At 34.8% G+C, this 14455-nt stretch overlaps 2 protein-coding genes across 3 annotated transcripts; one reads left to right on the plus strand and one right to left on the minus strand.

Annotated features, from left to right (window-relative positions):
• The first annotated feature begins 3866 nt into the window (after nucleotides 1–3866).
• LOC145634169 (uncharacterized) lies at nucleotides 3867–5339 on the plus strand. The gene has a single exon (XM_081685581.1). It carries the CDS (start codon nucleotides 4195–4197, stop codon nucleotides 5050–5052), a length of 858 nt encoding a protein of 285 aa, XP_081541707.1. The 5' UTR covers nucleotides 3867–4194; the 3' UTR covers nucleotides 5053–5339.
• Nucleotides 5340–9349: 4010 nt separating this feature from the next.
• On the minus strand, nucleotides 9350–11764 carry LOC145635488 (uncharacterized). Of its 2 annotated transcripts, XM_081686775.1 has the most exons (2): nucleotides 11403–11748; nucleotides 9350–11133 (listed from the first exon to the last, which is right to left on the minus strand). In XM_081686775.1, exons 1-2 carry the CDS (start codon nucleotides 11606–11608, stop codon nucleotides 9699–9701), a joined length of 1641 nt encoding a protein of 546 aa, XP_081542901.1. In that variant the 5' UTR covers nucleotides 11609–11748; the 3' UTR covers nucleotides 9350–9698. The 2 variants fall into 2 exon arrangements, with proteins under 2 accessions (XP_081542901.1, XP_081542900.1); XM_081686774.1 differs by having other exon boundaries at nucleotides 9350–11764.
• Nucleotides 11765–14455: the final 2691 nt, after the last annotated feature.

Here is a 14455-nt window from a genome sequence, read left to right on the forward strand (position 1 = left end):
ACATAGATCTGCTGATTATTATAAACTTTTAAAGGCATATATTCATAGAGAGGTTGGTCAGAATTTTAAACTTAGAAATTGATTTAATATTGTAGGCTTGTAGCTGAGGTGAACTTATAAAATAATATTTTAATTAATTTAGTAATAAGGGTGATGGACATGATTCCACCATCTCTAAAATGCTTAGTCATGCATATAATCATTGTTATTAAATATAATTAAGGTGGTTGTTTTGATACATGTATAATATTAAACTAACTTTATTTTACTATAATTTTCCAACTTCATCATGATAACGTTATCATTAGATAAAGACTCACGTCTAAATATGGACTAGCTATAAATAAGCTCAAATTTTCATTATGGATTTCTTTAAGTTCTATTGTAAGGTTTGTTTCAAATCTTCCCAAAAGGTGTTGCTCATTAAATTTACATGTACAAGTCGAGAATTGAGTATAGGTTTGAAATCAATTCAAAAGGCTCAAAGCTCGTCTCATATCATTCGATCTACATACTCTTCATATACTTTGATCTTGAATCTTAATGGTGCTAAAGGCTATGCGCGTAATAACAACTTCTTAGTAGTAAAAAGTATAGAGCTTTCTACTCAAACACACAAAAGAAAGAGATTGAGGAAGCAATACTTCAAACAAAGTGCAATTGATATTAGTCATGTAATGTGTTAGAATGGTTGCTTAGGTTATACTTACCAAAAAATAGCTAAATGTTGAGAAGATAAACTCAAGGATGAAGTTTTTCCTACGATCGTCAAGTTTTTGCTCCATTATAATGTGAGGGTTCAATTTCGAAAATTCTTAGAGGGGTTCGTTGGGCCAGTAAAATAAAAATTCCCACCCATTTGCATGTTGGGCCAACTTTTAGAGTTTGGGTTGAACTTTTGTAATTAACCCTTTAAAGCCCAAATAATCTTATAACAAATACTAGTTGTCATACGAAGTATAATGTTACACACTAATACATTACTCTCTTGCTCTTTATAATGATGTTTTTGTTTACATAAATCAATACAAGTTTTTGTAAATCTTTGACCGCAAATATCTCTAATTTCACATTAGTAAAAATTAAATTAGATTTTAATAATGTATTCACTAAGACGAATCAAATTAGACCCATATAACTATATATGTTCTTGTAGATTGAGAGAAATTTAAAAGATTCTCATATTTTAAAGTCAAAAAATTCTAAATGAGAACATTATTGAAAAATGGAGAGAGTACCATTTAATGTATTGATTTTCCTAATGTTAAGGAGAAGTATGCCCTCAATCACATCTTAGTTACCTCATATTCATAGTCATTTATTCAAGATTTTACAAGAAAATAGAGAAAAATAAGAAGAGTGTGAGTAGGTTGTAGGATCCAAATTAACATGAAAAGTTGAAACTGAAGGATTTCCAAAAAAAAAAAAAAAAAAAAAAAAAAAAAAAAAAAAAAAAAAAAAAAGGGGGCGAATCCGCGAATAAATTCAGACATCCAAAAGTAAAGAGGAGAGAATCATTATGCATATAAAATAATGTTGCAATTTAAGTAGATGGTTATAACAAATATTTAGAATGAAGAATGAGGGTGGTTTAGTTCAGACAAAGAGGCATTTCATTCGTCAAATAATATTACTATCAAATTAATCAATCAAAGTCTTAATTATATGTAGCCCTAAGGGCTATATATAAGCATTAAATATACTCTTGAAAATTGTATAAAGTTAGGAATTTATGACAAAAACACGCGCAAATCTGTGTAATTAGTGTTTATATTCTGATGATTTCTTAATTTTTTACGATTTTCAAGTGTAAATTTAATGCTGATATGTAGCCCTAAGGGCTATGTATAACATTTTCCTACTATTAAAGAGGGCGAAAAAATTATTGTTTTTTTTATCTAAACAATAAGGGCAACTAAATTAAATCGCCCTCTCTAATCACTTATCTGAACAATATGTAATCAAATCCCAACTACATCTCTAGAAAATAATAAAAGATTGTACTACGTATTAGTTTTATAACTACGTAAACAACTTCCCTAAACGTGTTTAACTGGTAGTTCTAGTAACTAATAAAAAGCTTCGTGTATCATATTGGTTGTTGAAGAGGTGACTAGCGTGGTGAAAATATGGCCAAGAAAGTGACCCGGAAAATTCAAGGTAAAGCTCAAAAAGGCTGAAATTAAAACAAGTCCATTGACATAATTGGGTCATCACTTAATGCTTGTTTGACAAGTCCCTGGGCGTCTTTGTTAAGGAACCTACTAATACGGTCTTATACGTCATACGTGTATTACGTCCACTCATACTTTTGTTCGGCTAGTAAGATGAGCAGCTCTATCAGATCGAATACTTGTATTACATTCGCTCAATCACTCATATTTTTATTCGGCAGGTAAGATGAGCAGCTCTAATGGATCGAAATCTCTTAAAGATCAACTACACAAATCAATTTCGTGGGTTAAATACTTTAAAAATCGAAAGTAAGGGGAAAGGATAAGAGATTAGAAATTCCTACCCTCAAAGTTGCCCCTGGCCTAAAAAAATTAAATCTTCACCCTCAAGGTTAAAAGTGTCAATCCTTACCACTATGCCAAGCTTTGCTTGGTATTACGTCCACTTATCTGATCAATTTAACTTGTATTACGTCCACTCAGATGACCAATTTAAATTGCTTACGAATACTCTTGACTCTAACTTGTATTTGTATTTTAGTACCTTTCTAGGTCATAAATTTGGTTATACACTTATACATTATACCAGTATGTACATAGCAAGTAAGTTATGACTTCCCTGTGAAATTTTGGTAGTATTTGAATTTTCATGGAAGGTTTTTTACAAACTTAAATTAGTCTCATTTATCTCCTTAAAGTTTTCTTTCTTTCTAAAAATAAAAATAAATAAATAAATAAATCTCTTTAAAGTTTAAACTGGTGTGCTTGTTTCTGTTTTTTGTTATGGAGTTTTATTTTTTCAAGGCATTTAAATTTACGAGTTCCATTTTATTTTTAAGAAATTTGTTGTCTGTATTTTGTTTTTTTTTTAGTTGGACCTCATACTAATTAAACTTTTTTTTCTCACAACTTTTTCACTTGTAAAAATGTAATTTAGAGCAAAAATTATTCCTCCGTTCTACAATATACATTGCTTCACCAAGCAACTTTGAAGTCAAATTTCGACCCTCGCCATCTACTTGTATTTGAGAGTGGGAATTTTTGTACCTTTTCACCTATTCTCAAGTATTGACATGTGTAGAAAGATTGATAGATGTGTGAGAGATATCAATCATCAGTAAGGTTTTAGGCCGCTTTTAAGAGATACGTAAAAACTTACATTGTAAAATGCGTAGATTTTTGTAAGAATTTTTGACATGTTTTCTTTATCACGTGTGTCAACGTACAAGTTTTATCATTAATATCTCTAATTATCAACCCACATAAAAAAGTTCAAGTAACTATTATAAATAGTATGTGTGCAAACATGTATACCCTAAACTCTTGATACTAGTAAACATTATCAAAACGTGTTAACTTAATAAGAACATATATAGAAATTAAGTACTCTTTTTCATGTTAGGTTTGTTTATTTTAATTTTAATTTTTTATTTTTACAAGCTTAGTATTTTTTAAAAAGGAAGAAAGTGAAAATTATACTCTCACATACATGTACTAAATAAAAAAAAACAACTAATTAGAATAAATAAAATTATACTCATAATAATTAATTAACACACTCTTTACACCATGGAACACTTTTTACAGTCAAATTTTAACATCTTTAACATGACTCTAAAACCAATAGTCCCATCTTTTACAATTGAAATAATCACCAATCATAATCAAAGAAATAATTACTAATAATGTTAATTTAATGTGCAAATAGTAATCCCAAACTATACAATAATTCCTCATACAATCAATCATACATACCTCCCACCCCTAACTTCATTCTCCTACACATCTCATTCTCCTCACCCCTTTTCTCACGCTTCTAGATTACATTCAAACTTTCAAATCATTCTCTCTTTTTACCCAAAAAATTCAATAAAAATAAAATCTTTTCTCACCTCCCTTTAAATTCACTCCATACCTTTAATTTTTTTTTCCAAATTAAAAAGTATACATTTATATCCATTTCTCCCCACTACAAATAACATTTTCCCTCCCTTCTTTATTCCACTCTTCTAAAAAAAAAATGCAAAACACCATAATTCCTCCCTATTTCTCAAAACCAACAATAGAGGAAGAACAAATTGAAGAATCTCAAAAACTATTACACTACCACAACAATGAGACCGATGATCCATATCATCAAGTAGACATTCTCTCCCTCCGTGATCTCCCTATCACCGCCATCAATTCTTCATCACCACATTTACAACACAACACAACCACGGCCGCCACTATCAACCACAGTCGTCATTCCTCCACCTCCTCCTCCTCCGACCCTACCTCCGACTTTTTCTTCGAGTTCCTCATCAACAATGACGATGACCTCATCACCTCCACCGCTGATGACGTCATCTTCCACGGTCGTCTCCTTCCTTACACTCCTCCTCCTAGACCTCGGCGCTCTCTTTCTCTCTCCTCTGCCGCGGCTCGCTTGACTCGTCCTCATCAGCTTAATGAGTCATCGTCTTCATCATTATCACCCCCTAAAGCGTTACCTAGTATTCGGCCTAGCCGGTCTCTTAACTACCGGAAACTACGTCGGAATCGGTCTAACACCAAGCCGAAAAATGAAACAATGAATAGAAGTTCGTGTAATGGTAACACTCGGTTTAACTCGGATAAAAGTCCGGCGAAGTTGCCGTGGTATTGGGCGTTGGTTTTCGGCTTACCGAAGATTCCGGCGGAAATGGAGCTCAAAGACATAAAAAACCGGCAGTTTCGCCGGAATTCTACTCCGCCGCCACCGCCGTCGTCGAGCTTTTTTTCCGGTGACCGGAGTTGCTCCTCTGCTTCTTGGAAACTTCTTAATGTTTTGAGTTGTAAAAGCCATGTCACGGTTGACGTGTCCAACACGGCACCTTTTCGTAATTCCTTATTTTGAAAGTTTGTCATCACCTCACTTGAGTCACCTCATATCAAATCCCGTCTATATCATTATCATCTACGACCGAATATTTAAAAAAAAAAGGCAGAGAGATGAGGTTAAATTGAGAAAGAGGCATGAAGAGAAAGAATGATGCAAGTGTTTGAGAGTTAGAAGCGTAAGGGAGAAGAGATGTAGTGTATAGTAGTGGTTATTAGTGGAAGATCATGCTAAATTTTAGGCAATTATTATGTGCCCCCTTCTATATTTGTCATCACTTGTTCAAAAGAAGGTTTTTTTTTTTTTTTTTTTTTTTTTTTTTTTTTTTTTTTACTTTTACTTTTTTTCTTTTCTTTTGATGATGTATTTGTTGATTATGAGAGTTTAGTTACAAGTTTAATCTATTCATTATTAATTATGTAGTATAGTACTTATTAATTATAACTTGTATAACCCTTCAAAGAAAATAATTATTACTTGTATAATGTAAGGAGCTAAGACAGATGTAAGAATATGATGAGTAATTTTAGCTCAATTAAAATAAGGTAGTATAATTCTTCTACATAATGTAGATCAAATTTCATTATTTTTTTGTTTGGTGAAAACCAAATCTCATCTATTTATAGTAGTACTATGTAATTTAGTTTCTTACAAAAGAGTGCTCTCCTTCTATGAGAATAAATGACTAAAGACTTGTGGTCCTATAAAACAACTTTACATTATGAGGTTGAAGAAGACATAAATTAAAGCTATGTTAATTGTAACAATTTTCCAAAAGTAATAAGATAGAGGAAATTAAAGGAGTGAGTTTGGTTTTAGTTGCCTTCCTCGCTTTATTTTTGTTCCAAAAAAAACAAAATTCACTATACATTTCATCATATTCAAGTTGAAAAATGTAAGTTTTTAAAAAGATCATTTTAATTTCAAGTCTAAGATTTAATAAAAGTATCAGGTCGAGAATTCCCTACACTTCTTGTGAGTATTACACCTTTCATATTTTTTACCTTCACAAGAATACTGTTTTACAGAATTACAAGACCGTGCCTATACGCGTATATACATGCTAGTATTTTCTATTTTCAAAAGTTCTACAAAATAACGGGAAGACCGTAAGAGTACGAATTCAAAGTTTATGTTGGAACCCTTAAAAGACTATACGAAGTTTATATTTTTGGTAATATGCATGTAAAACGACATAGGATTGAATGAATATCAAGATATCACGGGTGATGCGTTGGTTGACATTATGGCATCTGCTACGAGCCAATTACTACTCCCACTTTAATTGCACTCTTTCTTTCTTTTTTTTTTTTTCTTTTCTTTTTTTTTTTCTCTCTCTTTTTATGAATTTTTCTTTTTAAAGGCATCATATATAAATATGATATTGACATATTGCATACGTCCTTCTCATTCCAACTATACATTTTTCGCCAAATATTACAAGTTTTTTTAGCAAATAGAAATTTTTTGGTGCTACAATATACCTTCCCTTAGCCCCAAATACATCCAGAATCTTCCAAATTCAGTGGAAAATAAAGAAAAAGTAAAGGCATAGATTATTGAATACGTATGTTTTTAAATTGGTTAATGCGTAAATTAGTGGGATGTTTTTTCTTTGGGAGATTTTATTTTTAGTCTTGATGTTTTATGTTCTTTGGGAGTATTAAAGGTATGTCGAACCCTACTTACACGACGAGGATTGAGCTAACTTAAGCTAGGGTTGATTTAGCTAGTTTTTGAGGAAGAAAGGTCGGACCCGAATTAAGCACAACTCACCCAAACCAGCCCGATCAATGGGGTAGTAGACTGTGGGTGAAATTATGGTCCATAACCCACTCTCCAACATAGGTAAACCCACCATGAACCCGATCCGCTTAACCTGTGGTGGCTGTGGACCACCCTAAACCTGCTTCTGAAGTATTACACTACTAAGTACGATTTTTTCTAGTTAAAAAAAACTAAAACCCATCTAAAATTTGTTAACTGGCCAGACAACACAGCACACGACCCGATCAACCCACAACCCAACCCAATTTGGATTAGTCCATGAACAGCCCGACCTGATTCAGTCCTGTGTCACCCTTGCCCAATTTACTCGCCTTTAAATGGCTCAGTAACCAACTGTGGGTGGATCTAGTAAAACTCAAACCAATCCAATAACCTAGCCTGAAATACACCTTATACTGGTGAGTTAGGATTCAAAAATACCAACTGTTAAGGTAAATGCTTGCACTTTATACCCTGCCCTCCTACCCTAAGCTACAATAAAGACAACCAGTCTCACATAGGAGATACAAGGCTACCGCCTGCAACTCTGCGAGCTGCAACATAATATAAATTATTTTCACAGCTGATTCCAGAGTTCTGGACCCCTTCTCACTACTTCAATAATGAAATCGTCGAAAATACATAATTTCTCACCGTGATAAAAGCTCTAGAAGAATGACAATGAATCTGGAAAATGTAAAGAGAAGGAGCAAATGTTCATCTATCAAAAAAAATTTCACAAGACAGCTGATAATTCTGCAATGTAACATTAGCATAAGTTCGTAACCATTTGAAAGATGAGATTTATCCTCTCATTAATTGTGCCAATACATCATATAAGTCTTGCTAAAAGCACCACCTCGGATCATTTCACTGATAGTGTTCATATGAGTATACGACTTTATCTATGCTCTAAAATGAAACTTTCCAGATCACATGCAGAAGCTCAGAAACAAACAGGTAATAGCATCAAATTTAACCACTAGGAGTCCAGGATCATCTACCACTTGCAATGTACATGCAACTCCGGCAACCTAAAGCTCAGATTCCGACAAAAGTAATGGCATCTTGACAAATTAACCACCAGAATCATTTACCATTTGCAAAGCACATATGCAACATAAACAATTTGTGTTCGATTGATTAGCATTATGCCATGCTGCTGCCACCATTAGTACTCCCTAATACCCCTAGAATAAACCAAAACTTCTTCCATCCCTAACTAATAGTTTACTTTATAAATTTAGTTAGTTAAACTTTGTACTCTAATTTTCTTGGCAAGGTAAATTTCATTACTGCCCTCAAGCAAGGTCCCTAATATAACTTATCCCAAAACTCCCTTGACGAGGTTTGATCCATGGCCAATGTTATGGGAGATTGGGAGATGAGGTAAGAGGGTGAGCCAACTCAGCTACCCTTTAGACCTAGAACAGCTATAGCACAGAAACTGCCATACAGACCACAAGTTAGCTGAATGTGGGAACAAGGTAACCTAATGACCTCATCACACAACTACATAAAAGGAGTTCTACATAAAGAGAAGTTTCCATGGAAGAGTTGTTAACTAAAACACTCAAATTGCTTCGTCACCTCAAACTCGATTAATCTTTGAAAGTCAGCATCTAACAGAAATTTATTTTTTGTATACAGAGCTTTGAATGGCATGATCAGCCCCTTGTAGGCTTGTAACACTAACTAGTGCCTGTTCTGAGTTTCTTACGGTTCGACCAAAGTAGTACCCACCCTCCCTCCTTCCCCTAATATTTTATCAAGACTCCTTTCTTTCCTATCTTGCTTCAACATATTTTCTCTTCTTAAGAGCAATACCCTCCAACATTTCTCATGTTGATTGCTCTTCATATCAAATTATCAACCAGAAATAAACAGTGTACTTGAAGATGATTGAGAGATTGATCACAGAATCATACAGTATATCAACTTAGTCAAAAAAGTATATTCAATATGTAACCTTTCAGTTCGCGACACAAAATATAAATAAAAATCTAGGATGTGTAATTTTCACACGTACTTTATATCGACAGGAATAGCCTCATATGGAATTCGATTATAGAAATAGTTGTTTACCAAGGATTTCAATTGTAGTATGATAGCCCATTATAAAGCTAAAGAAGCACAACTTATGAATTAGACAACCAAAGCAATAGTAAATGTAGCCTTCCAGAATTGGATATTACATGGAACTATGGAAGATACATCACAAAGCATGAAATGGACAAGATTGTAGTCGTGAACAACAAAAACCCAAAGTATGTCAAGGACAAATTTTAAAGTTGGGAAGTATCTACCATTCTGTGATCTCTACCTTTCATTATGACTTAAGAGCAACAGATTGTACATAACATTTCTTTACTAGCTCATTTACTTTCAAATGCCATATTTCATTTGTTGTCACATCTCACATGATCCTTGCCAACAATTTGATGTAGCAATGACATAAGTAAAGATACTTAGAAATCCTCAAAAATTAATTTAATGCCAGTTCAAACTATATCAAAAGAAAAAATCTTGAAGCTGATTTGCAACAGAATTGAAAATATAAGCAACTTAGCTCTATTTCAACAGTTCAGAAAAAAAATATGTTTGGTAAATATAATGTACAATTTCACTCGCCAGAATAAAAGTTTCAATGAATTCTATGATAAGTGCCATCAATAACAAAAGAAATAAATCGAAGGCAAAAAAGAATTATAACAAGAAAAGATCGCAGCCGCAAGAACAGACATGCCTTCCACACCAGATAAAATATACCAAATCAAAAGCTACATGCTCACTACTTCAGGCAAATGATACAAAACCTTATACAAGAATAACCATTCATAAAAAGAATCGAGAAGATACAATCTATAGGCAGTGAGAATGGTACCAGGTCAAAATGGTCAATTGCAGATGTAAGTCCCGCTTTCAACCTTGTGATCTACCACGTAAAAGTCTGTTGTAGCTTCAGAAGCAGGCCAAAGTGAAACACCAGAGAGCGTTTTAGCCCCTTTGACCGAAAACTTTACATGACATACAACGTCAATTTCTTCTTCAGTATCCTCTTCATTTATATCAACAGGCATCCGCGCCCTAAGCTTCCCAGGAGCACCCTTTAATGGGACCTCTTGTATATGCCATTTCAACTCCCTCTCATTCCTATTCAAGACAGCCTTAGGAGAGACGTTCAGTAGTGTAGGATCAACTGGCAGTTTGAGAATAAATGTAACATCTGTGAGTGGTGCCAGCAAATCAGGGTTCGAAATGTATTGAATCATGACAGAGAGTAAGGTCCCAACATGGCGTTTCACGAGCCTAACACGCAAAGGAATGGGGGTCATCTGGGGCATCAAACTGTACTTCAGAACAGGTAAAGGCTCTTCAGAGGCTGCCGTTCTTACATGAAACATCCCATTGCCAAGGCTGCTAACACGAGAGCTCTGCATAACAGTTCTTTTAACAGAAGTTGTACCATCAATCTTAAATGAGAACTCTGTTTCTTTATCACCCGTCATCTTTGGAGGCAATGTTCTCAAATAAATCACACCCATTAATCCCACTCTAGAAAGCAATGACTCCCTGAATTCCGCACTGATCTCCTCAACAATGAACATCTCAGGGCCCTTCATCTCTGACTTCTGCACCAAGAGATTTTCAAGAGGTGTGGCAGCTGCACCACTGGCAGCAACAGGAGCCCCATCAGGCCCTGTCTGTAACAACTCAAGTCCACCAAGACCCTCCCTCTTCGCAGCTTTAGTAGTGCCTACAAACTCTGACGCATCCAGCCCACCACCAAATGCATCACTAAACCCTTCAAACGTCTCTCGAAGTGATGCCTCCTCATTTCCAAACTCAATCCCACCATAATCCCCTTCAAACCCTTCCACAGCAATGTGGGTAGGCTGAGCAGCCTCAGCAGGAGGCAACGGAGTCACCTCCAGCCCCACCAATGCCTTAGTCATATCCGAAGCCACATCCTTATCCTTCTTAAAATCCCCAACCAACGACTCTGGCTTATTAATCGAATCACTAGCAGCAAACGGATCCTTCACCCCCTGTTCCTCCTCAATCTTCACCCCACCATCCTGCTCCCCTAACCCCGCTTGCCCCACAACAGAAATACTCGCCCCCACCTCATCCCCTGCCGTTAAAGTCTCACTAGGCAACTCAAACCTCATATTCGAAAACGACTCCACCCCCACCTCATGCTCCACGGCCAAACTCTCCGCTACCCCAACCCAATTATCAGCCCCTCTAACCTTATTCTCAGTATCAATAGCAGAATGCACCATCTTAGCAATACTCTCACCGTGCATCGACGCCAACATCGCCGCCAACCTAATATTACTAACACCCCTCAAAACAATATCCAATGCCATATAAATCTCAGCATATTTCTTCCCTAATTTCTCTGGGGTCACATCAACCCCTCTACAAGCAGTAACAACAACACTAACAGCTTGATTAACAATACTAATACACTCAAAAACATTATTAGTAGTAGTACTATTATCATCATCATCATCAACAGTTGTAACACCCAGAACATAAATTGAATTCACCAAACGATAAACAACACGATATCGAGATTCAACCCCAACAATTACCTGACCACTGTAAGCAGCAAGTGGGTCATCGCCAACAATGGTGGGGTCGCCGGAAACGTCGTCGTTTTGGTGTTTGGAGGAGAGAGAAGCGGCGGCGGCTGCAGCGGAGGAGAAGGCGAGACGGGTGTTTCGGAAGGCGGAAACGGCGACGAGAGCTCGAGCTGGGGGAAACCATTCTCGGGTTTGGAGGAGGATGTCGGGCCCATTGACGGGTTGGAGAGAGAGAGCTAAGCAGGACATTGAATATCTGGATCTAATCGATCAGAAAAATGGTGATTGAACTGGAATTTTGGGGTTGATCAATTGAATTTTGGGAGGAGAGAGAAATTGAATGAGAGTCGAAAGAGAGGTTTTGGGGGTTGATTTCGATCTGATCTATCGTTCTTTCTTTTTTCTTTTCCTGTGTTTATTTTTTTGTTTTTGTTTTTTTTTTTTTTTTTTGGAATTTTTTTTAAGAAAAAATTAACAAATGATTTAGGCTTGGTAATTATTGTTTGATTGATTGATCAACATACTTAGGTGTTAATTCGGATTATTGGGTTGGGTTAGATAGGATATATAATACGAGTTATAAGAAGAAATCTAGATTATGTTTCTTTTAGGTCGGGTCAATTTTTTACGCTTGATACTCGGCTAATATTAGTGACGATGATATTTTTTTTCTATTGCAAAAGAAATGTCATGTTCATATAAACTACTCCACAATGATTACCAAGCCTAAATCAATCCACATTAACAATTATTGCTAATTTGCTAAAGGCTTGTTTGACATCATTTTTTGTTTTCAATTTTCTGTTTTTTTTAAAACTAAAAACCAAATACATGAAACAAGAAAAAGGTGTTTTCACTTTTCTGTGGTCAGTTTTTAAAATTATCATGATTTTAATAAGTCTAAATAATTTTTGATTCATTATGTGACATATATAATATACTTTTAAAAACCAAAAAACAGAAAACCACAATGATGCCAAACGAACCCTAAGATAGTGGTTTTAAAAATATTAAACCAAACGGTTGAACGTATCACACTGATTTTTTATTATCTTAATAAGAAGTGTTACTTATAAATGTTAGTATGTCACAACATGGTACACATCTATACTTCTATATTTTTATTAGTTAGTTAGTATTTAAAAACACAAACCACACATTACTTATATGCCACATGTCACCACAAATCACTCATATGCCACATACCACCTCCTTTATCAAAAAATAAAGTTAATGTCTTTATGCATTCTGTAACTTGCAAATTTAAGTAAGGAAATTAAGTGTTTCAACTACACCAAAACAAAGTCGTAGTCTTTTCATCTCCTAAACTTAAAATAAAATAATAGTAAAAAAAAAAAAAAAAAAAAGTTGAGCTAATTACTCCACATTATATAAACATATATATAAAGTACAATAAAATAATGTTGACTCATATAACACAAATAAGCAACACATTACAAGGGAAATATTTAAGTAATAACTCGTGCATGGAACGGGCCAGAAGGCTAGTTACTTTTGAATAGCCTACCAAGGGTGGACATCGTCCTTATTGTTGCAAATAAATACAGTATGTGCTTTAAGTAGCCATTATTGCCACTTGTTACCTATTTGAGACGTTGAACACAAAGGAGAGATAAAGGAATATGTAGGGGTTTATGTGCTTCGAGTTGAAGAGTCTCTTAATGATTTTGTTGCTGCTTATAAATACTTTAATATGTTGTTTTGGAATTACATAAGATTACTAAGCGTGTAAACATGATTTAAGTCGCCAAAGGGTGCAAATATATTGATAGTGTGAGGTGTTTGCTCGTTCATTTTAAGTCAAGGTGGCAATGTGTTTTGCCACAAGTTTGCACAATTTGGTTGTTTTTAATGAAATAATACCTTTAAATCTTTTAAAATATAATTGAATTTACCGTACTTTGCAGATTTCAATTGTGGTTGAAGCACCAGGTGTGCTTTCGGACAAGGGAGAGGAAAAGTGGAAGTGGAGGGGAGGGTTTGGTCTCGCAGGGGAAGGAGAAAATTGAAGGTAGGACAATGTTGCAAAGGTAGAGAAAATACATGGGATAAACTTGTAATATTTATCTAAAGGTAGATTTGGCAATAACATCACTTTGGTAAATTTGTCGAAAATTTCATCACATTCATAGTTAACTCCGTCACGACTTCAAACTCCTGTATCTCTCCTCTGTCACTTAAATTTCTGAAAACCACTAATGGAGACATGGTCAATTGCAATGGAAAAACGAAGTGACGACAAATCCCCCCATTGAGGTTAATCATACCCTTCGTTTCTCCAATGTTCTTAGGGTTTAAGTTTATTTCGGTAGCAAAGTCGCAACCGTGGTGAATTTGGTGATTCATGAACTTTGTCAATGGAGGAAGATAGCATGAGGTCCTTCAATAGTGAGGAAACCTCAAAGTCCTTCAATGGAGGAGGGACGAGGAGGGACTTAACGACATTAAATTTTTAGTCTACTTTATTACAAACCGGCATCACAAAATGATAGGAAAATGTGTTTTTTATGAGTTCCACCATTCTCAACACCAATTTATGCAATTGCCATTAGATAAACACCCCCATGTTTATACTCGAGATAAATCGGGGCACCCCTGATTGTATGGTGGAAGGTTAGGTTCAGAAAAAACAATGTTGGTAACCAAGTGTTGTGGTTGACGATCGGTAAGTATAGTACTTGCGTAGCGGTGGACACTGAGCACACTAAAATTAACTTGTTTAAAAGTAGTACGAGAATTCTCAATTTGAATCATATCCTATCATTCCCATGTATGAAAAACAAAATAACACGATATTTTTTTTTTTTATATTTTAAAAAAGATTTATAAAGCTCAAACTTAATAGTCTTATATACATATATATCTTACACCTGTGATTAAACCATATTCAACAAAACAAATCTGTTATATTATTAGAGTTACAAAAGACTCAACTTAATAGAGGCTGTGAATTCCTCATACATACATCAAAAGAAATATTGATTTAAAACAAAAAATAGAGTTGTATCTGATTAATTACAGACTCCATCTTTTATTGCATC

Source organism: Chenopodium album, chromosome 6 (assembly GCF_948465745.1).
Source record: "Chenopodium album chromosome 6, dcCheAlbu1.1, whole genome shotgun sequence".
NCBI classification, from domain to species: Eukaryota; Viridiplantae; Streptophyta; class Magnoliopsida; order Caryophyllales; family Amaranthaceae; genus Chenopodium; species Chenopodium album.